General features: G+C 57.6%; 1 protein-coding gene across 2 annotated transcripts in view; it reads left to right on the top strand.

Moving 5' to 3' along the window:
* LLGL2 (LLGL scribble cell polarity complex component 2) overlaps positions 1–21,526 on the top strand; it is a 33,913-nt gene extending 12,387 nt beyond the window's left edge. The window contains exons 3-26 of one of the 2 annotated variants that reach the window (XM_061144826.1): positions 8,516–8,613; positions 9,936–10,017; positions 10,251–10,366; positions 10,647–10,805; positions 12,490–12,652; positions 12,786–12,918; positions 13,236–13,290; positions 13,858–14,012; positions 15,497–15,714; positions 15,827–15,894; positions 16,017–16,170; positions 16,260–16,364; positions 17,001–17,293; positions 17,407–17,557; positions 17,852–18,002; positions 18,647–18,763; positions 18,865–19,031; positions 19,462–19,726; positions 19,987–20,107; positions 20,309–20,337; positions 20,553–20,600; positions 20,801–20,843; positions 20,952–21,013; positions 21,188–21,526. In XM_061144826.1, coding sequence (XP_061000809.1) covers positions 8,516–8,613; positions 9,936–10,017; positions 10,251–10,366; positions 10,647–10,805; positions 12,490–12,652; positions 12,786–12,918; positions 13,236–13,290; positions 13,858–14,012; positions 15,497–15,714; positions 15,827–15,894; positions 16,017–16,170; positions 16,260–16,364; positions 17,001–17,293; positions 17,407–17,557; positions 17,852–18,002; positions 18,647–18,763; positions 18,865–19,031; positions 19,462–19,726; positions 19,987–20,107; positions 20,309–20,337; positions 20,553–20,600; positions 20,801–20,843; positions 20,952–21,013; positions 21,188–21,195 — 2,961 coding nt within the window. In that variant the 3' untranslated portion in view covers positions 21,196–21,526. The remainder of the gene's footprint in view (positions 1–8,515; positions 8,614–9,935; positions 10,018–10,250; positions 10,367–10,646; positions 10,806–12,489; positions 12,653–12,785; positions 12,919–13,235; positions 13,291–13,857; positions 14,013–15,496; positions 15,715–15,826; positions 15,895–16,016; positions 16,171–16,259; positions 16,365–17,000; positions 17,294–17,406; positions 17,558–17,851; positions 18,003–18,646; positions 18,764–18,864; positions 19,032–19,461; positions 19,727–19,986; positions 20,108–20,308; positions 20,338–20,552; positions 20,601–20,800; positions 20,844–20,951; positions 21,014–21,187) is intronic. The other variant, XM_061144825.1, reaches the window with a different exon arrangement.
* Positions 21,527–25,475: the final 3,949 nt, after the last annotated feature.

Below are 25,475 nucleotides of genomic sequence, written 5' to 3'. Positions count from 1 at the left end.
GGGCCTGGGAAGGCCAGAGCCGGGCTGTTAAGGGGAAGGAGCACAGCGTGGTTTATTAGCTCCGAGGCCACCTAGCAATCTGAAGCTAATCCAGGGTAATTAGCCCCTCTCATTTCTGCTTTGATGTAGGCCTCGGCCTCCCCTCCAGAAGGTGGACGGCAGGAAGGGGAGCAGCAGGGTGCTTCTCCCCTTGGAGGGGCGCCCAGGGTCCCTCCAGGCCCCGCTGACGGGTGGGCTTCCAATCCAGCTTAGCCTCTTAGAAGCTGGGGGCGGGGGGGTGGGTGGCCTCTGCCCATCATGCACTGCATAGGCCCATCATGTGGACCACGTGGAATTAGATCATTTAAGGGCTGGGCACAGTGGCCCTGGAGTGCCCGCTGCTGTTTCCTGGGGCTGCATGCCTCCCAGGGAGAGGGAGCTTCCAGGGGCATGTTCAGGGCTGGTCAGGGTCCCAACGTGCTCTGCCATTTTCCTCTAATTTTCTTGACCTGTGGCTCTGAGGCTACCCGCCTCTGGGATCAGGGCTTTCCTGAAGGAGCACCTCTTCCCACTGGGGTAAGGAAGCCATGGGCGGGGCTTTTAGGCCTTGGGATGGGTATGTGCACACACAGGTGTTGTGAACGGGGGAGCTGCCGTTCTCATTCCCAAGGGAGCAGCTCATGGGTGTTGAGTGCGGGTCTCAGAACCTCAGCACCCATCACAGGGCCTGGGTGTGGCTGCTGTTGCCTTCCATTGCCCCTGATGACGCTGGGATCTTACACCCCAAAAAGGTGGCCGATTCCAGTGCAAACCGGATAGACAGGCTCAGCGAAGAGGGATGAACCCCCGCCCCAAGTTCCAACTGTGGAGCAACAGGGTGGAGCTGGGGTGGGGCCTGGGTAGAGGAATCGCCCCCCCCCCCACCATGCCCCCAAGTTCAGCTGCCCCACCCCCAGGCCTGGCTGGGGAGAGGGAGGGGAGGCTCCTGAAATTCTTTCTTCCTTCCATTCTCTTCTGAGAAACATGCTTTGAGTACCTACTATATACATAGCCCAGGGTTGGGGCTTTGAGAATCTCAGATAAGACCTTTGCCCTCCAGGATGTTTATAATCTGGTGGAAGGAAGAGGGCTGATGGTCTGAAGAGGGGAAGTCTTGGGAGATCTTTGGGGAAGGGGAGGGCCTTAGACTCATCTAGGCTCTGGGTGAATGGTGGAGCCTGAAGGGTCAGGATTGGAGGGTGAGGCGGATCCTGGGTGATTGGGGAGCCCAAGCCCCGCCCCCAGCCATGAGGTCCTGGGAGGCTGGAACCTCAGAGTCTGGGTCTGCTACACCAGAGCCTGGTGGGTTTTGAGCAGGGGTGTGAGCGGATCTCATTAATGACTTAGCTAAGGTGCTTCTGGGGCTTTTTTCAGCCTTTCACTCCAAAGCAGGTAAGCTCAGAGCCCTTAGGAGATGTTGCATTGACTGGGTGGGGCCCAGCAGTGGCAGTGGGGTGCCGGGCTTGGCACTGTTGACATTTGGGGCCTTCAGGAGCAGCAGCATGCCCGACCCTGCCTCCCTAAGACGTGACAACCAAAAACGTCTCCAGACATGGTGCCAGTCAGGTACCCTACTGCCTGGGTTCACCAGCCAGGTGACCGTGGACAAGTTCTTGTTCAGTCGCTCAGTCATGTCCGTGGACTGCAGCACGCCAGGCTTCCCTGTCCTTCACCATCTCCCAGGGTTTGCTCAAACTCCTGTCCATCGAGTTGGTGATGCCATCCCACCATCTCATCCTCTGTCGCCCCCTTGGACAAGTTCCTCATCTGTAAATGGAGAGGCTGGTAGAAACTATCCCGCAGTGTGGGTGTGCAGATTAAATGCATTAGTGTGTAAGTCAAGGGGCCTAAGTGGCCAGTGGTTCCAGTATTAGCACAGCGCTGTGAATGTTATCTGGCTCGAGGTTGAATTTGGAGGGTCTTGGCACCCTCCAGCAGAGGTATGTGACCAGGTCCCAGCAGACAGTGGGAGGCACAGAACTGGAGCTCAGAGCCTCACATCTGGGGAAGCAGGCAGTGTCCGCCCTGGAAGGGCTGGTCTGCAGGGCACAGAGCTGGGAAGTGGGACTTGGCACCATCATCGGCCAGTCCCAAATGGCTTGCAGATGCCCACTTCTAAACCAGCGCTGGGTCTCTCCCTCCAGCACCTTCTGGCGAAACTCTTCAACACTCGCTGCAAGGGAGGTGCCTCAGAGAGAGCAGCATGTCCTGTGTCTTTGGGAAGGAGCTCTGTCTGTGGACAGATGCTCGGAAGCCCCTGCTGGGGGCTGATTGTCTGAAGGGCAGCTCTGGTTCACCGGGGGCTCTAGGCCAGGCAGCCAAGGGGCCAGGCGGCACAGTGGTTGGGCCAGGACTCTGGAGCCAGGTGGTCTGGGTCTAGATGCCAGTTCCCCGAGTGACTGCAGAAACGTTACTCTCTCTGCTCCTCAGTTTACCCATCTGTAAAGTGGGTATTATAGTAACCCCTCCACCCCGGGTGGTATGCTGAGTGAGTTAAATTGCTTTGAATGGCACCCACACACGTCCGGTGCCCTACAGAGTCAGCCTCGTCTTCGCCTGCTCCTGACGGCTCAGGTGGTAGTGTTCCCGCTCCTGCAGGTGAAACTGAGGCCTCCAAGCTTGCACGGCCTGAGCAGCTGGAGGGGTACCAACTCGGATCACAGCACCCAGTTCCATGTGCCCACAGCCAAGGCCTCAGGGTGCTGGCCCTGACTCTCACCCGTGCCACCTGCTGGGTCCTCGGGCCAGTCGGGAGGACAGAGGAGTCAGCTGGCCATGCCAGCAGGGCTGCCGGGGGACCACATGTAGGGACTGCAGGACCCACAGGAGGGAGGAAGGGACCCTGAGGGCACGTCGCTCATGTTGAGTAAAATCTCTTCCTTGAAAAATCCCTCAAGGCCCGGCCGGCCTCCCTGGTGAGACTGCCAGCCGGCTGATAAGGGCGCCCTTCCTGCCTGGGACCACCCTCCCCCACCCCAGGCCCTGAACAAACAGCGTGTTCCTGACCAGCTGCCCCTGTCCAGGGCCAGGCGGTCTGGTCCTGGCTTTTGCGTGGCTGGGCCCCTGGTGTCAGGTGACAGCCTCCCAGGGAGGCCAGGTTGCTGCCAGCGCCAGGAATCTGGGCTGACCACACCCAGTCTGGGCCAGTGCCTCCCTGTCCCCCACTTCACCCCCCAGCGCCCCTGGGCAGCCTTCCCCCGCCCCCGGCAAATGCTAGGGGCTCCTCAGCCCTCGGTCTTGGAGGGGGTCCCCCCTTTCTAGGGGCAGGAGGGAGGGCCCCCTGTGCTCTCTCCCTTCCGGGGAGCCTGAAATGGGGTCCCGGAGCCCGAGTGAGACAGACAGGCCTTCTCTCTCTCCACACCAGGCTAATGTTGCAGTTTGGCGGCTCCTACAAATTTCTTCTTTCCCAACTCCCTGTCAAAAGGGCTCATTGTTCTCCCTTCTCTCCGCAGAGGTCACCTGAGCCAGGTGGCAGGGCGGGGACAGTGCCAGGTAGGCTGGATGCTGGGCCTGGGAGGTAGAGGAGGACAGCCCTGCGGCTCCCAGGCTCTGCTCAGCCTCTGCTTTGAACCGGAGCCGGAGGCGGCCGGGAGGGCTGGGCCTGCGTCCTGGGCGGAGGGCTGATGGGGGTTGCTCTGTGCCTTGGAAGTCCACACAGGGCCCCCCCACCCCCGGGGCTGAGCCCCTCCTGTACCCGGGGGCTGCTTCCTTTAAGGGAGGTCTGATACCTGCCGTGCTCTGGGGTCCTGGAGCTGTGCCTAAACCCTCCGCCCGCCAGGGGCAGGGGCGGGGTTCCTGCCCACCTGGGCCTGGTGGAACCGAGTCTTCAAAGGCCGTGAGGAGTTGGAGGGAGGGGCACCTGAGCGTGGGGGGCAGCCGGAGCGAAGGCCACGGTTCCTCGTGGAAGCCTCTGCTTCTCCGTGCATCTCCCGCCCTGGGGGTCCACCTCCTCCCTGTTCCCCTCCAGGCTTTCACTGACTTCTCTTCTCACCCCATATCCAAACCCCAGCAAGACCACCGGGGCCCCTCATAACTGGCCTGGGGTCCCCATGGCTCCTTGTTCTGCTGGGTCCCCAAGTGCATATTCCTCATTTCGCTTTGCCTCAGCCAGGGGTTCGTGGGTCTTATTTGCCTGTGGAAGCAGGGCCACTGTGCCCACTCCCGGACCTGGGGAAGCCCCTGTCTCCACACTAATTACACTCGAATCCACTCTTTTGGCCCCAGACAGTTAGTTGTTGTTCAGTTTGACTTTGCCACCCCAGGGACTGCAGCACACCAGGCTTCCCTGTCCTTCGCTATCTCCCGGAGCTTGCTCAAACTCATGTCCATTGAGTCGGTGATGCCATCCAACCATCTCATCCTCTGTCGTCCCCTTCTCCTCCTGCCCTCAATCATTCCCAGCATCAGGATCTTTTCCAATGTGTTGGCTCTTCACATCAGGTGGCCAAAGTATTGGAGCTTCAGCATCGGTCCTTCCAATGACTATTCGGTTTCCTTTGATTTCCTTTAGGATTGACTGAGCCAGTTAGGGTCACCATTAAATTCCCTCCCATTTTGTTTTGCTTCAGCCACATTGTGAGGCCTGTGGGGTCTTGTTTCCCTGACCAGGGATCAAACCCACACTTTCTGCATTGGAAGCATGGGGTATTAACCAGTGGACCACCAGGGAACTCCTCCGTTAATTTGTTTTTGAGGGAGCTTTGGTCCCTCCTGAGTTGTCAACTTGGAGAAGATGCCTTGAGGGATATGAAGGAATGAGAGAGAATCTTTGAAGGAGGCAAGGGTCTTAAGGAGCAGGCCTTTGCCCTGTGAGGCCAGCTGGGCCCTGAGGCTCATCTTGTCCAAGCCAAAGGCAGCTCTGCTCCATGCAGTCTTTAGGATTGTCCTGTGGATCACATGTGAAATGAGGCAATGTAGCTTGCCCAGCTCCACACACTTCTTAAGTGATAGCTGAGGATTCTAAGTTTTGTGGGCCTGACTCAGTTCCTGTTCTTTCTAAACCAGCCTATGAGAAAGAATGTGGTTTGGGAGGGAAGGGTGTCCTCAGGACCCAAAAGGAAATGAGCTATGAGTACAGGTGATTGAACCGTAGACCTGACCTTTATCTCCCAGTGGGTTGGAGGAAAGAGTGACCTGCAGCAGGAATGACTCAGGTGTGATATTAGGAGAACTTCCTGCTGATTCGTTGATAGGATAACATGTGCTCTGAGCCCCTGATGGAAACCTGTTGTCTCTTTGGCTTGACTTTCCTGCCAATGTCCAGAGGTAGACATGTCTAAGGCAGCACCCTGGTCCGATGGGAATATGAGGCGTACGTAATTTAAAATGTTGTTGGAGTCACATTACAGTTTCTTAAACAAGTGAATTAAATTTTGATGAGGTATTCTGTTCAGCCCAATATATCCAAAATGTTATTGTTTCAACATGTAGTCAATAGATATTAGATTTTCTTAATTTTTTTTTTAAAATAAAAAGGATTATCCTATACTTACAGCACATCTCAATTTGGCCATTACGTTTTCTTTTGGAATATGTGATCTATATTTAGCATTTGGAAGTTGAAAAAGGAAATTCAAGGCTCTGGTGCGCCTGACTCCAGCCCCTGTTGCTCTGGAACCCAAGAACATAACCTGGAAAGTTTTCTAATTACTGAATTGTGAGGGCCCATGCTTGAATTTAAGTTAAATGCAATTAGAAGCTCAGTTCCCTAGCGGCAGTAGCCACATTGCGAGGGCGCAGGATCTCCTCGTGGCCTGTGGGTGTCTTACAGGGCATCAGGGCTTGGGCCCCCCAGGTTCCTGCTGGCTGTTTCCTCCAGTGTCCTCCAGATTCCAGAGGCTTTGGCCTTGAGCTGTTGCTGCTGGTGGTGATGGGAACATGCTGTCAGCCCAGGGAGGCCCCAGCAACCTGGGGCCAGCCGAGGGGGGCTCCTGGGGCAGCTTGTCCCACACACCGCATCAGCCTCCTTTTCCTGGGAAATGTTTACATTCCAGATACCCTGCTATCTCCCCAAGGCTTTTCCAGGCTCTGCATTTTTTGCATAGCTGAACAGGAACCTGGACTGGAGTGGGTGGGGGGGTTCCTGCCGGCCCACTGCTGCCCCTTTCCAGGTACAGCTACTTAGAGGGCAGACTGTTGTCCCTGGCAGAGAACCGGGCCTGCGGGGGCCCACACCTATGCATCCCAGAATAGCCACTCTCTGGAGCTCTCGTCCCCTGGTCGACCCCAGCACAGGGCCTCCTTCCTGGATCCACTGGCCAGGGCAGGCAGGCAGCAGTTGGGTTTGCTAAGCTATCGCCCCAGCTGTCACCAGGACTTATCTCTCTCTGCTCCTTGGAGGCCAAGTGAAGCCCAGAGCAGAGCCTTGGGCCTACAGAGAGCTGCCTCACTGGGGAAGCCTTTTTCTGCAGGACAGTCTCCATGGCTTAAAATAAAAAAATCTTCAAAGTAGCTGGCTGACGTCCTATGTCCCACTCTAATCTAGCTCTACGGGTTCAGTATCCCCTGGGGTGGGGGCCAGGGGTTGACATTTGCCGACTAAGAAACCGGTGAAAACCCTCCTGAAGATGGTTGTCAATCTCAGTCCTACTGCTTACATCCATACCTTTTTAATCTGTAATTCCACCCCAGGACATCTGCCTAAGGAAATTCTTAGTTATAGGCAGAGATAAGAGAGCAAGAATGGTCATCAGTGTAACTGTCAGTTGCAAAACCTCGGATAACAAAGTAAATACTCAATAACAGAGACTAGTGAGTTAGGGTACCTCCCCCTGAAGACTATTCTTCAGTCATTTACAAGTCATTTTAGGGAGTTCCGTGCTGGTCTAGTGGTTGGGACTTGGCACTGCCATGGCCTGGATTCAATCCCTGGTTGAGAAATTAAGATCCCACAAGCTGCAAATTGCAGCAAAAATATAAATAATAATTTTTTTAAAAGTCATTTTGGTGCTTTGAACAGCCTGGGCTGGCTATAGGTAGAAAGACCGAATACAGAGCTGTATGTGTGTACATATATCCATTTGGTGTGATCCCACCTAAATCTCTGCTTTTTTGTTTGTTTTTTTAATTTATACTTTATTTATATTTTTATTAAAAAAATTTTTTAAATGTATATATATGTATTCCCTGACCAGGGATCAAACCTGTACCCCCTGAAGTGGAAGTACAGTGTCTTAACCACTGGACCTCCAGGGAAATCCAAAAATTAAAAAAAAATTTTTTTAGAACGGTTACTTCCATTTACAGTTATCACAAAGTATTAAAGTTGCTCAGTTGTGTCCTACTCTTTGGACTATACAGTCCATGGAATTCTCCAGGCCAGAATACTTTCCCTTTTCGAGGGGCTTTTCCCAACCCAGGGATCGAACCCAGGTCTCCTGCATTGGGGGCGGATTCTTTACTGAGCCCCAAGGGAAGCCCAAGAATACTGGAGTGGGTAGCCTATTCCTACTCCAGCAGATCTTCCTGACCCAGGACTCAAACTGGGGTCTCCTGCGTTACGGGCAGATTCTTTACCAACTGAGCTGTCGGGGAAGCCACAGTTATCAAAGTGTTGGCTCTTTTCTCTGTGTTGTATGATACATCCTTGAGCCTACCTTAGACTCAGTCATCTGTACCTCACACTCCCCACCTTTGTATGCCCTTCCTGACCCCTTCCCACAGGTAACCACTAGTTTGTTCTCTACATCTGTGAGTCTACTTCTTTTGGTTATATTCGCTAGTTGGTTGTATTTTTTTAGATTCCACATATAAGTGACAACATAGAGTGTTTGTCTTCCTCTGAGGTCGCTATCTGCAAGTATAGAGCCACACACCTACGCCCTTGCAAGCAAGGGTTCCTCTGGTCGTGAGAGTGTGGGTGACTTTTGTTCCCTTTCTCAAGCTCCTTTGCATGTTCCAGGTTTTCTACCACATATATTACTTCTAGAAAGAGAAATGAGCAAAGGCATGTGTCTGTGACAAGCACTCGAGAAGCTTCCTCCACGGGAAGATGGTGGAAGAGAGCTCACAGTGGCAGGGTTTCAGCCCTGGAGGAGCCTTGGGTGGCCCAGAGTCAGGAAGGGTGGCTGTGGGTTCTGTCAGACCCCATGCGCCCACCTGGAGCTGTGACGCAGCCGGGCTTCCTGAACCGCCTGGTACCTCCCCTGTGCCGGCCCCGCAGACTTGCCCCGCACCCGGGCAGGAGGGCTGGGTGGGCTCCCCACTGTACGGGCGGTGGAGGAACCATGTCAGAGTTCCTGGAGAGCAGGGGGCTCCCGTGGAGTCTGGGGGAATGAGCTCCCAGGGAGGGCCTCGTGGCCGAGGACCAGGTCAGGAATGGATGCAGGGTGTGGCCCAGGTGGGTCCAGCTAGGGACCCGGGTGCGATTGAATTCCTCCTTCCTGCTATGGGTGGCTCTGTCCTGCAGCTCCACCCTCCGGCGCTGACCCTTGCCCCCAGCGTGGAGGGGCAGAGGGGACGTGTCTGCAGGCCCGTGCACGCCTGATTCTCATTGCAGACGGTGGAGCATGGCTTCCCCCACCAGCCCAGCGCCCTCGGCTACAGCCCCTCCCTGCGCATCCTGGCCATCGGCACCCGCTCTGGGGCTGTCAAGCTGTATCCTTTCTGTCCTCCCGGCTCCCACCGAGGGAGGCCCTGGAAAGGCTGGGGGCCTTGGCATTGGTGAGATTCGAGAAAAGACTCCTCCACTGTCCACATAAAAACAAGTTGCAGAGGACTCCTCTCGTTCCCAGTACGTTCCAAGTACCCTCTTAGGAGTTAGCCCTGAATGCAGCAAGTGCAGGCCAGGGATGGGCTGAGCAGTGGTGCTGCGGTTGTTTTTCTTTCCCCACCCCCACCCCGGAAGAATCAGTCGACTGGCCCCAGGGCTCTGTCCAAACCAGAGACAGGGTGGCCTTGGGTCAGAGGAGCTGTGCTAAGGCAGCTGCTCTTCCAGTTTCTACCCCTGATCATGTGCACTCCCTCATACACACACACAGACGCACATTGGCAGGGACCACACACACACACACACACACACACACACACGCACGCACGCACACACACACACACGCACGCACGCACACACACACACACACACACGTTGGCAGGGACAGTCTTTCCCTGGCCTGAGGGTCGACATGGTCCAGTGGGTCTATTTCAGAAGCCAGGACGGTGAATGCTGGTCAGGTCGTCTGGCCTGGGCTGGGCTACAAGTCTGGGAGTCCCACTCCCGGACCTGACCTGAGCCCCCAGGGTGGGACCCAGGGGGACTGGGAGGTGGGGGGGTCACCCGGGGAGGGCCCAGCCGGCACCTCCTCCGGCGAAGCTGTAACTCCCTCCTGCTCCTCTGCTGCCGGATGGGGGTAGGGAGCTAGGCGGTGGGTGGTGTATGCACAGCGGGGCAGAGGCCCAGGTTCCACAGGGCTCAGCCTTCCCTCGGCTGGTTAATCATTGCTGGCCCACAGCCATATCCTGGTTACAGCTCTCAGTGCTAAGACTGGCGCTCCCCAGTTGCCATGGGTGGGCCCACAGGCGCCCGCTGTGTGTCTCCTCACGGGTGCCACCATGCAGTAGCTGAAGACCTCCTACAGCTCAGGTTTTGGGGCTCGGGGAGGCCGGGGGCTGCAGTGGGCAGGCTGACAGTTGCCAAGATAAGGCTTCACCCTTCTTAGGAGTCAGCCCTGCTGGCCTGACTGTGACAGCCCTCCCTGATTGGCTGGCTTCCCCCTCGGGGGTCAGGTTTCTGGACCTTGTCCTCAGGCGGGCCTACTGCTGCCTCCTCTCCGCCGTAATCCCACCCCACCCGACCCCCCACACACAGAGGGGTCCCGCTGCCTGGGGGAGGGAGGGAGCCCTTCTCTGCTGAGTAGTTGCAGGCCAGGGGTGGGGAGGGGTCCTGCCTTCTGGAGCTGTTTTCCTGAGCCCTCTCCTCCTAGCTATGGCGCTCCAGGGGTGGAGTTTATGGGCCTGCACCGCGAGAATAACACCGTGGTGCAGATCCACTTCCTGCCTGGCCAGGTAAGCCTACCCCATGCCCTTGTTATTGGGTTTGGTGCTGATGAGAGGACCTAGAACAAACCTGCCTTTCCCCAGCCGCAGTTCATGGCCGCCCTAGCAGCCGCCGGGGCGCTCTGAAATGACCTGCATCTCTGAAATGACACCCTGGGCAGCCCTGGTGTGTCGAGGCCATGGGGAACGCTGCCCCGCCCTGGTTAACGAGGCTGGCCGCTCCCACCCCGTTCCCTCCCCAGTGCCAGCTGGTCACCCTGCTGGACGACAATAGCCTGCACCTGTGGAGCCTGAAGGTCAAAGGCGGGGTGTCGGAGCTGCAGGAAGATGAGGCGTTCACGCTGCGTGGCCCCCCGGGGTGAGAACTGGTGGCACCCCCAGCCAGGAAGCGGGCCGGGCTGCGGGCCGCCTCCTCCCATCCCCTCTGAGCCCCAGCTCTCTGCCATAGGTCTCCGGCCTTGGCAGAAAAGAGTCAATATGTTTACCCAGTCTGAGTCGCTATGGACACCGTTAAAGGGCCCCCCAGGCCTGGGCTTCCCTGGGGCCGCAGAGGGAGTCGGGGGATTACTGCCGTCCCGCCGTGGGTCCCCCTTTGCCTGGGCAGCAGCCAGCTCACAGGCCATCCTTCCCTTCCACAGGGCTGCCCCCAGCGCCACGCAAATCACCGTGGTCCTGCCACACTCCTCCCGCCAGCTGCTCTACCTGGGCACCGAGAGCGGCAACGTGTTCGCAGTGCAGCTGCCAGCCTTCCGCACACTGGAGGACCGGGCCATCAGCTCGGATGCTGTGCTGCAGGGGTGAGCCCCGGGCCCCTCGGGGTGGACGCGGCCCGGTGATGCCTCAGGAGCTTATCCTTTCTCTCCTGGGAAGTCTGTAGGAACAGGAGGGCAGACTCTCAGTGCCCCCCCAACCTGTCCCCCAAACTAAGAATCTCGCCCTCAAAAGTATTAGCACCCCAGCACCAAAAGGGGTCTTGGGAGCAACTTGTCCTCCCATTTAAAGGGGAGGAAAAGGAGGCTCATAATGACCGTGTAGTGATACTGCTCTTAACCCAGCGTTCCTGGCACCGGTGCTGCCCCTTTCAAAGCCCCGGGGGCTCTGCCACAGGGCAGACAAGGCCCAGGCCTTCCTGGTCAGCTGGGCAGCTTCTGCTGATGCTTGCTTTTCGGAGTCTCGGCTACTTGTTCGCTCTCAGGCAGGTTCCAAACGCCTGACAGCCATGACCTGTAGGATTCTTGAGACCATTTCAGAATCTTTGCTCCTGGACGGTGGTGTCTGCTGTAGAGAGGAGTTCAGATCAGGTCTGGAGGTGGGGAGGAGGTGGCAGGGCCCAAAGGGAAGCAGTGGAGGAGTGCAGCAGGAGCCCGCGGAGACCGCAGGGCTGGGACGTGCAGCCCCTTCAGGCTTGAGCTTCCTCAGGGCTCCAGCCTGGGCCTGTCGTACTCACAGTCACCAGGCCCCAGGTGATGGTCAAGCCGAGCTGGGTGTTGCTGTGCTGGGAAGATTCCTGCTTGCAGCTGGGTCCCTCTGAGCACTGGGCAGTGTGACTGTGGTCGGAGCAGGACTGTTTGCAGGGGGCCAGGCACAGCTGGTGCTCAACAGGGCCACCTGGCCTGCAGCAGGACGGCGGAAGGACCTGCTCCTCATTGTGGCCAAGCCAGCGCCACCTCACCCACACCGATGAGCATGTAGTCGGTCAGGGAGGAGCCCTCGCTGGGCTTTCCTAGCCTGAGTGCCCTGGGAATCCCTCCTGTGAGTCTGAATCCTTGTTTTAAACATAGCGAGTTAGATTTGGGTTTGACCATAGACATGCCCTCAGGATTCAGGCTGTTTCCATTGCATCCTTGGTGTTGGCTCTTGATCCTGTGCCTGCCGCCTCATAGGCTTCTGTTGGCTGCAGCACGTCCAGACTTCACATCAGCATTCCAGGCTCAGAAAAAGGAGGAGGGGCTCAAGGCCATGACAGCTGATAACAGAGAGTTTTGCTTTGTGGGGCTTAAAAACTATTTTTATGGAATGCCAGTGCCTTACAGAAGTGCACTAAATTTGAATGTACGGTTTAACAGATTCTTGTTAAGCGAGTGTCCATGCAGCCAACTCTGGGCAAAGATAGAACTTTGCCAGCCCCGGCCCCTCCACCCAGGGTCCCCCTCCTGCCCCTCTCAGTCACAGCTCCCTCCCTCCCCCAGAGGTAACCACCACATGGACTTTCCTAGAAATCACTTCCTTGCCTTTCCTTGTGGTGGTGTACCCGCTGTGTCTGCATCCTTGGGGGGTTTTCTCCATCTCTGTGCATTACTGTCCCCTTCTATGCAGTACTTCTGTCTCCCCTTGACGATGCGTCCTAGCAGCCTTTGCATGCTTGGCACGTTCAGCGCCCACTGCTTTGCGGGTGCTGCGGATGTAGTTAACGGGTGGCCACGCTCTCAGCCATGCCGCGTTGGTGGCCGGCGACCTGGCTCACGGTGTCCCCTCGCTCAGGTTGCCAGAGGAGGCCCGCCACCGGCGGGCGTTTGAGATGGTGGAGGCTCTGCAGGAACATCCCCGGGACCCCAGCCAGATCCTCGTCGGCTACAGCCGGGGCCTCGTCGTCCTCTGGGACCTGCAGGGCAGCCGCGTGCTCTCTTACTTCCTCAGCAGCCAGGTAGGGGTGCCGCCTGGTTCTCCCCGCCCCCACCCGACACATCCAGCCCCTGTCTGAGGCAGGGGGGCGCAGGCGGCCGGGCCGCCCCCCGACCCCAGCCCACGCATGCTGTTTCTCCTCTCCTTGGGTGAAGCAACTGGAAAACGTCTGCTGGCAGCGGGACAGCCGTCTGATCGTCAGCTGCCATTCTGACGGCAGCTACTGCCAATGGCGCGTGTCCAGCGACGCCCCGCAGCCGGAGCCCGTGCGCAGCTGTGTGCCTTACGGTCAGTGCTCTGCCCGCCGCCGGGGGCCACCCGCCAGTGAGCAGGGCAGCGTCCTGTCCAGTCCCCAGCTGATCTCCTGCTTTCCCAGTGTAGGTGCCCAGCTCAGAGGAGCAAAAGCTGGGGCCCAGAGAGGGTGAGGGCAGTGTTGATAGCCACACGGCGGGTTTTCTGATACCCACTGTGTGGCTTTCTTTGGGAACTTCTCCGGGCAAGACTCCCAAGCCTAGATCCGCTCCATGGGTGCGCGGGGGTCTGTGCTGCGGCCCATGGGCCTCTGAAAGCGGGAGGAGCGTACAAGCTTATTCCTTCTCTTTTAGGTCCTTTTCCTTGCAAAGCTATTACCAAAATCTTCTGGCTGACCACCAAGCAGGGGTAGGTGTCAGCGCTCTGTCCTATTCCCTTTCTAGAGTCTTCCTGGGGAGCCAAATAGGCTGCTCAGGCTTCTACCCGGGGGAGACGGTGCGTAAAGGATGCCTTTGAGTCCCACATCTGGGTCTCCAGGCAACAGAGAGGGGGCCATTCATACCTCTCTCTGGCAAATTCCTGAAAAAAATATTCCCTTTCTTTCCCTTTCACCCTCCTGGAGAGAGAATTCAGATCAGCAGGTTCCAAACTCTGTCTTACCAAACAGAATCATACAGAGAAACTTGATACAGAAGCAGAAAAGGGTGATGGGGTCTGATTGAAGTGGGCATGGTGGCAGAGACTCAGCCCACAGCCTGCGTGCCCTGCTGCTCACCCCCACGTTCTCCTGGGTTACTGAGTTGAGACAAGATAGGGGTCTGCCCCAGCGCCTCCTGGGAACCTTGAGTGCACACTCACCCTGAGACAGGCCGCCCTCCCAGGCCCTGCCCTTGAGGCCAGTCACAGGACTGTCCCTCAGCCGACTCAGCCCGCGAGGTGAGCCCCAGCCCACCCCTGCTCTTCCGTGCCTGCCAGGTTGCCCTTCACCATCTTCCAGGGCGGCATGCCACGAGCCAGCTATGGGGACCGCCACTGCATCTCCGTGGTCCACAACGGCCAGCAGACAGCCTTCGACTTCACCTCCCGTGTCATTGATTTCACTGTCCTCATCGAGGTGGATCCTACGGCTGGTAGGCGGGCAGAAGTGGGTGTGGAGGGCGGGCCCCCACCTGTAGACAAAGAGGAAGGGCCTGCAGGTGACCCTACCGCTGCCGTCCTTGAGTCCCTCAGCCCCACTGGGCCTCTTCTTAGTGCCCAGAGGGCTGCTTCCTTTCCTTCCCTGCTAGCCTGAGGCTTGTCCTTGCTGGCCACACCTCCTGCCCACCCTAAAGCTCTCTGCCCTCCAGTGGCTCACCTGGGACTTAGCCCAAAAGGGGCCAGATCTGCACTATTGTGTTTAACACTCACTTGGACATAGTGAAGCCCTCCTTGTGGGGTGGGGCAGACAGCAGTGTGGGACCATTCGAGCTGGCCTCCTGGAGCTCAGCCAGGCCAGCAGAGCGCTGAGTCAGCTTCCTAAATTGGGTGACAAGCAAGACCAGAAAGGGCCGGTGTCGAAATCTGGAGAGGAGGCCTGGCGGGAGATCTCCTGATGACTGCTCCCCGGACAGCTCTGACCCAACAGGCCCGAGGCCTCTGGGTGAGGGTGGGTGCAGGATGGCTCCGGTTGCCCTGGGCTGTGCTCTCCAGGTCTTGCTGGCAGCCCTTTGGAGGGAGACTGTGAACCTGCTTTTCCTCTTTTTCTCAGCCCCTTCCATCCTCACATCTGACAGCGTGCTGGCAGCCAGGGCCAGTTTTGGGTCAGTTCTTTTAGATTTCCTACACTGATGATCTGTGAACAAAACCAGTTTTCCTTCTTCCTTCCCAATCTGCATAGCTTTTATTTCCTTTTCTTGTCCTACTGCGTTAGCTAGTGCTTGAATAGTAGTGGTGAGAGGAGTCTTCCTTGCCTTGTTGCTGACCTCAGTGGGAAAGCTTCACGTTTCTCACCATTGATTATTATATCCACTGTAGGTTTTTTCCTAGATATTCTTCATCAAGTTGAGGAAGTCCCCTCTATTCTTCTCTTTACTGAGAATTGTTTTGTTTTTTTTTTAATCATAAATGGGTATCGGGTTTTGTCAAACACTTTCTCTGCACCCAGTGTTATACTCATGTGATTTTCCTTTTTTAGCCTGTTGACACAATACATTACATTAATTGATTTTCAAATATTGATATACCTGGGATACCTTGCATACCTGGGATGCGTGGCATATAGTTCTTTTTATGCATTGTTGGATTTGGAGCCTGTTTTAAATAATTTATTATTTTTAAATATTTATTTAAATTTATGTATTTTTCTGTGCCCAGTCTTAGTTGTGGCATGCAGGATCCTTAGATGCGACATGCAGGATTTAGTTCAATCCCTGGCCAGGGATTGAACCCAGGCTCCCCGTCTTGGGAGCATGGAGTCTTAGCCACTGGATCACCAAGGAAGTTCCTGAGCCTGTTTGTAAAATGCAGATTCCCTGGCTACAGCCCCTGAGCCTCAGATTCCACAGGGCCGGGCCGGGCCGGGCACACTGCTTCCTTGTGGCTCCTGCAGCCCCTGACCCTTGGCCTGTCCCCACAGCCTTCGATGACCCCTATGCCCTAGTTGTGCTGGCCGAGGAGGAGCTGGTGGTGATTGACCTGCAGACGGCTGGTTGGCCGCCGGTCCAGCCTCCCTACCTGGCCTCCCTACACTGCTCTGCCATCACCTGCTCCCACCATGTCTCCAACATCCCACTGAAACTGTGGGAACGCATCATCGCAGCCGGCAGCCGGCAGAGCACACACTTCTCCACCATGGTAGGTTCGGCCCGGCCCCGCCCTGCCGCAGGCCCCGCCCCCAGGGCAGGCCCCGCCCCACGTAGGCTCCGCCCCACCCCACCCCACCCTTGAACGTCATCATCTCCTCCAGGAGTGGCCCATTGACGGCGGCACCAGCCTGGCCCCGGCCCCGCCGCAGAGGGACCTGCTGCTCACGGGGTAGGTGACGCCAATGGCACTCTCCTCCTGCCGAGTGGGACGTGCGGGGTGGGGGCAGAGCCCAGAGGGCTGCGTGCCTGCCCGGCAGCCCTCTGACTGGCGCAGGCCGGTTCCGCCCACAGGCACGAAGACGGCACGGTGCGGTTCTGGGACGCCTCGGGCGTCTGCCTGCGGCTGCTCTACAAACTTAGCACCGTGCGGGTGTTCCTCACTGACACAGACCCCAACGAGAGCCTCAGTGCCCAGGGCGAGGAAGAGTGGCCGCCCCTCCGGAAGGTGAGGCCCGGAGCCTGCGCTCCAGGGAGGGTGGGGGCGGGACAGGCCCAGAGCTGACGGCCACTCACGGGCCTCCTCTCCCTCGGCAGGTGGGCTCCTTTGACCCCTATAGTGACGATCCTCGGCTGGGCATCCAGAAGATTTTCCTCTGCAAATACAGTGGCTACCTGGCTGTGGCTGGCACAGCAGGGCAGGTAGCATCCCAGGCTGGGTGTGGGGAGCAGCGGGGAGGGGTGGTCAGAGGATGCAGGACAGCGTCCAGGGCCAGGAGCTTCCTTCTCAGCATTATGCACTGGGGGCGGGGGGGATTGGGAACAGCAGGGCCAGGAGCCTGGGCTTCCCAGGTGGCTCAGTGATAAAGATCCCGCCTGCCCATGCAGGAGACATAAGAGACCAGGTTCAATCCCTGGATCAGGAAGACGCCCTGGAGGAGGGCATGGCAACCCCACTCCAGTACTCTTGCCTGGGAAATCCGCGTGGACAAAGGAGCCTGGCGGGCTCAGTCCATGGGGTCTAAAGAGTTGGATGCAACTGAAGTGACTTAGCATGCACACGCAGGGCCAGGAGCTAGCCTCCTGAGCGCCCACTGATGGTGTCACCAGGAGGGTCACCCGCCGTTGACTTTTCCCAGTGAATAGGAGTCCCCAGATCCCATTAGAGGGAGGCCTTTGGGATGGCGACTTCTCCTCCAGAAGCCAGAATTAAGGACCAGAGGTTGGGCACTTGTGACCCTGGGCCTTGGCGTGTGTCTTGGGTCCTCTGCCATCGGGGCCCCGCCCCCAGCTGTCCCTTGGAGCCGGCGTGGCTCAGCCCATCTGCCACCCACCCAGGTGCTTGTGCTGGAGCTGAACGACGAGGAGGCGGAGCACGCGGTGGAGCAGGTGGAGGCCGACCTGCTGCGGGACCAGGAGGGCTACCGCTGGAAGGGCCACGAGCGGCTGTGTGCCCGCCCGGGGCCCGTGCACTTCGAGCCCGGCTTCCAGCCCTTCGTGCTGGTGCAGTGCCAGCCCCCGGCCGTGGTCACCTCCTTGGCCCTGCACTCCGAGTGGCGGCTCGTGGCCTTCGGCACCAGCCACGGCTTCGGCCTCTTTGACCACCAGCAGCGGCGGCAGGTCTTTGTCAAGTGAGCAGCCCACCCAGGGAGGCCGGGGCCCAGATCTGGGATCGGCGCCTGAACCAGCAGGGTGTCCCTCAGAGCGTGACAGTGCTGACGGCCCCGCGTCCCCCTGCTCCCAGGTGCACGCTGCACCCCAGCGACCAGCTCGCCCTGGAGGGCCCGCTGTCCCGCGTGAAGTCCCTGAAGAAGTCCCTGCGCCAGTCCTTCCGCCGGATCCGCCGCAGCCGGGCGTCCAGCAGGAAGCGGCGGCCCGCCGGCCCTCCAGGAGAGGTGAGGCCAGGGCCAGCCATGCTTGCTTAGGCTGCAGGCTCCGGCTCGTCTCCCCTCGCCCGACCCCGTGACCTCAGATCTATTGCTCTGCCTCTGTTCCTCTCTGTCCCCAAGTGTGAACGGCAGTCTCTGTAACACCTCGGGGTCACGTCCTCGGCCTCTGAGACCAGGCGGATGGCAGGGGGCGCGGTGGCTGGTCCTCCCTGAAGGGAAGCGTGGAGCAGTCCAATGCCCTCCCCCCCCACTGGGAAGGAAGGCCCACACCCACCCTCAGGCCGCACCCACCCGCTGCAGGTGCAGGAGGCGAGCAGCAGGGCGGAGCGGACCGGCCTGCAGAACATGGAGCTGGCGCCCGTGCAGCGCAAGATCGAGGCGCGGTCAGCAGAGGACTCCTTCACGGGCTTCGTCCGGACCCTCTACTTCGCCGACACCTACCTGAGGGACAGTGAGTGGCCGGTCTGAAATGGGGGGGCCCGGGCAGGCATCCTCTGGCTTGAGGGTGTGTTGGAAGCTGCTGGCTGATTTGCCCTTAAGAGGGTTGCCGCTTCCTGAGCTCGGGGAGAGCTGGAGCCCCTGTGCCTACCTCTTTCCACGGCCTGGGTCTCTGAGTCTGGTCGCCCTGGGTTCATACCCAGGCCCCACCACGCTCTAGAAGTGTGACCTTGGATGTGTCACTTAACCTTTCTGGGTCTTGCTTCTCCCCCTGTAAAATGGGGGCATGGCTTCCTCCTAGAGTGGTTTGCATGCGTTGGGACATGCCACATGCCTGCTGGTACCCAGGAGGCCCTCTGAAAGCTGTCTGACTGTGTCTCTTCTCCTGCCAGGGTAAGGGTGGGCTGAGGGCTGAGCCATCCTGGGCTTGGGATCATCCGCACGGGGCCCGTGGTTGTCAGGGAGGCTTGCAGGCCCTTCCTGTCTATAGCAGGACGTAGGCAGGGCCCACAGCAGCTCCATTTCACAGAGGAAGAAAGTGAGACGTGTGAAGGTCACTGCCTTGACCTTGGAGTCACACAGGTAGTGAGCCAGGTCTGCTGGTTCCCCTTGAGCCCCAGAGTCAGGGGTTAAATGTAAACCTCGGCCTCCTGGTAGGTTCCCGCCACTGCCCCTCTCTGTGGGCTGGCACCAACGGCGGTACCGTCTACGCCTTTGCCCTGCGCGTGCCCCCTGCCGAGCGGAGAATGGATGAGCCGGTGCGGGCGGAGCAGGGTGAGTGCTGGGCAGGGGGAGGGCGCTTGTCCACCTAGGCTGGGGGCAGGGTGGCATCTCCAACCTCACCTCCATCCCCGCTGCCTCCCTTCGTCCCGCAGCCAAGGAGATCCAGCTGATGCACCGAGCGCCCGTCGTGGGCATCCTGGTGCTGGACGGACACAGCGTGCCCCTTCCCGAGCCCCTGGAAGTGGCCCACGACCTGTCAAAGAGCCCAGACATGCAGGGGAGCCACCAACTGCTTGTCGTGTCGGAGGAGCAGTTCAAGGTGCCTTACGGGAGAAGGCGGGGCCCCCAGGGATCCCTCCACGAAGAACAACCGCTGGGACCCCCTTAAAGTTGTGTTTGTAGATGTGTGAGGGCTGCAGAGGCAGCGGAGAGAAGCGGGGGTCTTAGTGGAGTCCCCAGGGTCAGTGGTAGGAACACTGAAGCAGGACTTGTGTCTGGAAGGGACAGAAGATGCAGACAGGGAACTAAGAGACCCTGGCATCCTCGCAGTGCAAGTGCAGTAACCACACGTCTGAGCGCCGAGTGCAGGAGCATTGGGGCTTCTCGAGCTTCTCCGGGAAGCTGGGCAGGCGGCAGAGGGCCACGCCCAGCAGCGGCACCGGGCAGGGACGCGAGAAGGCCTCGCTGGGCTGGATGAAGCACTGCCCCCTGGTCCGGCCGCCAGCGTGACCGGCTGCCCTGCGCCCTAGGTGTTCACGCTACCCAAGGTCAGTGCCCGGCTGAAGCTGAAGCTGACCGCCCTGGAGGGCTCACGGGTGCGGCGGGTCAGCGCTGCCCGCTTCGGCAGCTGTCGAGCCGAGGACTACGGGGAGCATCACCTGGCTGTCCTCACCAACCTGGGTGACGTCCAGGTGGTCTCGCTGCCCCTGCTCAAGCCCCAGGTGCGGTACAGCTGCATCCGCCGGGAGGACGTCAGCGGCATCGCCTCGTGCGTCTTCACCAAATATGGCCAAGGTGTGTGGGGGGCGGGCTCGGCGGGGCCTCTGCCCCCCTGGGCTGGGTTTGGGGCTCCCACTGCATTGCGGGTGCTACTGGGAAGGACAGCGTGGGGTATTTCGGCCAAAGCCAGGCTCCTTAGGCAGAGAACTTTCGGAGGCTCTGGTCCCTAATGGCCCCCAAGGTGGGGATCAGGGGTGGGTAGTGCAGTGCTGTTGGCAGCCACAGGACCAGCTCGGGCTGCCCTCACCTGCCAGCCTTCTCCACCCCACCACCAGGTTTCTACCTGATCTCACCCTCCGAGTTTGAGCGCTTCTCTCTTTCCACCAAGTGGCTGGTTGAGCCCCGATGTCTCGTGGATTCAGCAGAATCAAAGAACCGCAGCCGCCCGCACAACAGGTCAGGCCCCGAGAAGTCCTTGGGCCGAGCCAGGTGGGTGGAAGGGCAGGTGCCCTTTGCTCCAGCCGCTCCTCACCCTGCCTTCCCTGGGGTGCCCGCTCTGGGGCTGCTCAGAGTCCCTTTCCCCCGAAACTCAGCCAGCACCCCACCCACCCTTTCCCAGCCCCGTAGCCTCCGATCCTTACGGTCTCCTCCCCACAGGAACTCAGGCAGCCAGAGTGATGGAGAGGGTAAGATGGGACTCTCTGGGGCCGGGGGTGTGTGGGGGCAGAGGTGCGACAAGGGCAGCTGGGGAGGGTCGGGGAGCCCAGGTGGTCAGGAGGCGTTCAGGCCGGGGGTCACAGCTTCCCTTGCGGTCCTGGGCTCCAGCACCCCCACCCCCACAGAGAGGGGGCCAGGGCAGCAGAGGGCCCACGGCTCACGTGGCTTGGCCCCTGCCTTTCAGAGCGGAGGTCAGGCCTTGTGATGGAGCACGCTCTGCTCAATGACGAGAGTGAGTCGGGGCAGGAGTTGAGGGGCTGGCAGGAGGGAAGTTCGGGGTGGGGTGGGACGGGGGGTACTTGGAAGGCTAGGGTGGAGACGCGGGCTGGTTTCCGGAAGAGGGCAGGCTGGTTCACTGGGTCTATAGAAGGGGGGGAGAGGCCCACCTCCACCGGCCTCACCAGGCCTCCGCTCCCTGCCTTTGCCCTGCAGGGGTTCTGAAGGAGATCCAGAGCACGCTGGAGGGAGACCGAGGGTGAGTCACTGTCCGGCTCGCTGGGCCCAGGTGCCAAGAGAGCTGTGGGCATGAGGGTCCTCGTCCGGAGTCCCGTGGACAGTGACAGCCCCGACTTTGCCCACACAGGAGCTGTGGCGATTGGCGTTCTCAGCACGTGGCCGTGGGGTACAGCCTCAGCAACGGGGGAGGTAGGGGCTCTGGGCGCTGCTGCGGGCTTGGTGGGGGTGGGAGGAGGAGGAGGCCCCGTCCCCACTCCCCTGGACCCCTGGGCTCATCCCGGCCCTAACACGTGCCCCCGCTTGCCGGGAAGCCTCCATGTCTGGGCTCACACTCTGGAGTTCCTGTCTCTCTCTCTCCCGCAGCGGAGTGAACGGGAGGCGTGTGCAGCCTGCACAGTGATCACACTACTGAGGGCTCCTCCGCGGGGCCCCGCCCACCTGGAGAAGCCCAGCACGGGCCGTGCAGGGGCTGGGGGCACCCAGGGTCCAGCCTGCTGCTGCTCCTGGCCCTGGGAGAGGAGGGCCCCATGGCCCAGGGCTGTCCCTCCCGGGGCTCTGACTCTCCTGGTCCTTTTGTCAATGTTGCACAGTTTTGAACCCCCCTTCCCCCCTTCCCCTTTTGTAGTGGGTTGGGTTTTAAATTATAAATGTTAATTGCCTCCGGGTGAAAAAGTTTTTAATAAACACCTTATTACCTCTTCACCAGGCTGGTCCAAAGATTTTAATTTTTTTTTTTAACTTGTGCAGAGATTTTCCATGTAAATAGAAACGATGATTAGCTGGTTCCTTGCCTTTGCCCTCTGGGGTCTGTCCCCTGGACCAGGCTGGTGCTCAGGAGAATCTATCAGTTCTTTTCAGCTATTTGGAATCAGATACATGAACTGTACATGTTTGTGTCTGAACACCACGTGCCTTCTCTCTTTGGGAATAAACGATAACCAGTTAACCGAGTTGAGTCTGTCTGACTGATCCCTGGGTGGGGGGCCACAGGGGGGCCCTGGCCGCCCCTGGCCAGCCTTTCCCTGCTGTTAGGAGGGGAAGGTGCTCACAGGATGCTGACCTCAAAGCTTCTCCTGGACTTCGGGGAAGGACTCTGGGGTGCCACCGAGGTGGGGTCAGTGCCTGAAGGTTAAGGTTTTGACAAGCCAGGGACTTGATTCTTCTTGGGCTACATCTTTACGCACCTGGTATCTATTTTTTTTTAATTAAACTATTTTTGGCTGTGCTGGGTGTTGGTTGAGGCACACAAGCTCTTTGTTGCTGTGCACGAGCTTTCTCTCGTTGCAGAGCGCAGGCTCATTGCGGTGGCCTCTCGTTGCAGAGCGCAGGCTCTAGAGCGTGGCTCGGTGGTTGTGCTGCACAGGCTTAGTTGCCGGACCCAGGATCGAACCCATGTCTTCCGGCACTGGCAGGCGGATTCTTAACCACTGGACCACCATGAAGTTCCCCACCCGTCTTCATGGAGCACCTACTCTATGCTTGGTGCTTGAGGTTCAGAGGTGGCCAAGACAAAGTGGCCCCTGCCTTTGTGGGGCTCACGGTCCTTACAAGTGCAGGAAGTGGTAAGATGAGGGAAATCCGGGGGCCCGGGAGAAATGTGCCTGGGGAGGTGACATTAAGCTGTGACTAGAGGGACCTCCCTGGTTAAGACTCTGAGTTTCCAATGCAAGGGACACAGATTTGATCCCTGGTCAAGGAACTAAGATCCCACATTTTGTGGGGTAGCCAAAAAAAAAAGGCATAAGCTGTGACAAGAGAGGTGACCAGGAGTTGGCTGGGGGGCAGGGAGGCACAGCAGCACGCAAGGAAATGGTCTCCTCACTGTGGAATGAGTGAGGAGCCAAGGGTGGTTAGCAGGAAGTGAGTGAAAATGCCGGGGCCAGTCGGGGAACCCCGGGAGCCTCATGGGGGCAAGGGCACTGCCCTGGGTCACAGGGGACCCCCTCGCCTGAGTTGTGAGAGGGCCTATTGGAAGGATAGCGATTGGCACGGGGAACAGAGGGGGAGCTGAGTTCCAGGTTCTAGGACAGACACCCCGGGGTGCACCCTCTGTACCTGCCCACTAAAGACGCGCTCTGAATTTGGGAACTTGGACCACTCAAGCTCCCTTGTTTCTCCTTGGAGGAATGGTAGGGGCTTACCCAGATGGAAGAATTGATGCTTTTGAATTGTGGTGTTGGAGAAGACTTTTTTTTTTTTTTTTCCATTTATTTTTATTAGTTGGAGGCTAATTACTTCACAACGTTGCAGTGGGTTTTGTCATACATTGACATGAATCAGCCATGGAGTTACATGTGTTCCCCATCCCAATCCCCCCTCCCACCTCCCTCTCCACCCGATTCCTCTGGGTCTTCCCAGTGCACCAGGCCTGACCACTTGTCTCATGCATCCCACCTGGGCTGGTGATCTGTTTCCCTATAGATGATATACATGCTGTTCTCTCGAAACATCCCACCCTCACCTTCTCCCACAGAGTCCGAAAGTCTGTTCTGTATTTCTGTGTCTCTTTTTCTGTTTTGCATATAGGGTTATCATTACCATCTTTCTAAATTCCATATATATGTGTTAGTATGCTGTATTGATCTTTATCTTTCTGGCTTACTTCACTCTGTATAATGGGCTCCAGTTTCATCCATCTCATTAGAACCGATTAAAATGAATTCTTGTTAACGGCTGAGTAATATTCCATGGTGTATATGTACCACAGCTTCCTTATCCATTCATCTGCTGATGGGCATCTAGGTTGCTTCCATGTCCTGGCTATTATAAACAGTGCTGCGATGAACATTGGGGTGCACGTGTCTCTTTCAGATCTGGTTTCCTAAGTGTGTATGCCCAGAAGTGGTATTGCTGGGTCATATGGCAGTTCTATTTCCAGTTTTTTAAGAAATCTCCACACTGTTTTCCATAGTGGCTGTACTAGTTTGCATTCCCACCAACAGTATAAGAGGGTTCCCTTTTGGAGAAGACTCTTGAGAGTCTCTTGGATAGCAAGGAGATTAAACCAGTCAATCCTAAAGGAAATCAACCCTGAATATTCATTGGAAAGGCTGATGCTAAAGCTGAAGCTCCAGTACTTTGGCCACCTGAAGTGAAGAACTGATTCATTAGAAAAGACCCTGATGCTGGGAAAGATTGAGGGCAGGAGAAGAGGGGGACAGAGTATGAGATGGTTGGATGGCATCACCAACTCATGGACATGAGTTCTAGAGTTATTCTTCTAGAGACCACTGTAGCTTCAACCCCAGCAAGTCACACTTGGACAAATTACTTACCTGCTCTGCATCAGTTTCTCCTGGCAGATAGGGTGATAATAGTATTCCCTTGTGATCTGTTGCGAGGTTTCTATGCGTCCATGTAGTTAGGGTGTTAATGATGGTGCTGACCCTGTTAGGATCAGGGAAAACACCTTGAGAGTTTGAGGCACAGGATGTCTTTATCCTTTTTTCTTGGGTCAGCATGTGAGATCTTCACCTGTGTCACGCGAACTGTTAGTTGTGGCCTGTGGGCTCTAGTTCCCTGACCAAGAATCAAACCTGGACCCCCTGCATTGAGAGTGCAGTCTTAGCCACTGAACCACAGGGAAGTCCAAGAAGTCTTTATCTTTTATCACAAGTTAAGCTTTGCTCTTTCAAACTTGGATTGGCACCGGGATTTTCAGTCTGTGGGTCAGGATCCTGCACCAAAAGTGGGTGTCACGGAAGGAGTGGGAACATCACACCTGGGGAGCTGGGCGGCCCCTCCCCCGCCTAGGGAGAGGGCATGCTTTTGTGACTGGCCAGTTTAGGGGGTCTTCCATGTTAACTAACTCACACAAATGGACAAGCAACGTGACGTTTCCCGCCAAGTAACTAAGGATTGGAGACACTACTACTAATGCAAAGAGCAATAAATCAGAAGAAAATGGCAGAGCCAACACTTCCATGGCTCAGAGGGGCTTTGTGGCTGCAGCAGTGATCCAGTTAATCAGCTCAAACAGGAAGTCAACAGCAAGTTGATTTGAAAATACCTAGCGATCTCTGAAAAGTTTGAAAATGGATTGACCCCGTGCCCATTAAGGATGAGCTTGGCCTTAAGTACTTTGTGCTTCGAAGAGTGAGCTTATGTTGGTGGTTCGACTTTTCAGTTCAGAAGAAAACATTTTCATATTGGGAACATAAGCACACATAACATTCGTGTGGCTAGGTATGCACACACGGAAACACTTGGTGTGTTCTAGAAAGGGGATTAATCCCGGTGGAGGAGTGGGGTGTCCAGGAAGAGGGGGTGAGAGCGGCAAAGCAGGCACCGAGAGGGTGAGTTGGCCAGGGAGGCTGCCAGAGGACAGGGTGTGTGAGCGGGAGGGTCACGGCTGCTTCCAAGGGCCTTGGAGACAGTTGGTCTGGAGACTTACATCTGAGGGCCTTCGGCATCCTACGTTTGAAAGTCGGGCCAATCCTACCCTTTATCACTGGCTTTGCCTGTGACCGGCTGTGTGACCTTAAAGGTTATCTGACCTCACTTCTGCACCTTTGTTTACTTATCTTTAAAATGGGCTGTAATAATAGGGTGGACCTCAGAGGACAGTAAGGATTCAATGAGAATCTGGAACATCCCACAGGACCAGGCTCCCAGTTAAGACCCAAACAAAGGAGGTGAAGCTTATTGTGAG

The sequence above is a fragment of the Dama dama genome, chromosome 5, assembly GCF_033118175.1.
Source record: "Dama dama isolate Ldn47 chromosome 5, ASM3311817v1, whole genome shotgun sequence".
In the NCBI taxonomy this organism is placed as follows: Eukaryota; Metazoa; Chordata; class Mammalia; order Artiodactyla; family Cervidae; genus Dama; species Dama dama.
This window is presented reverse-complemented; position numbering and strand designations above follow the sequence as displayed.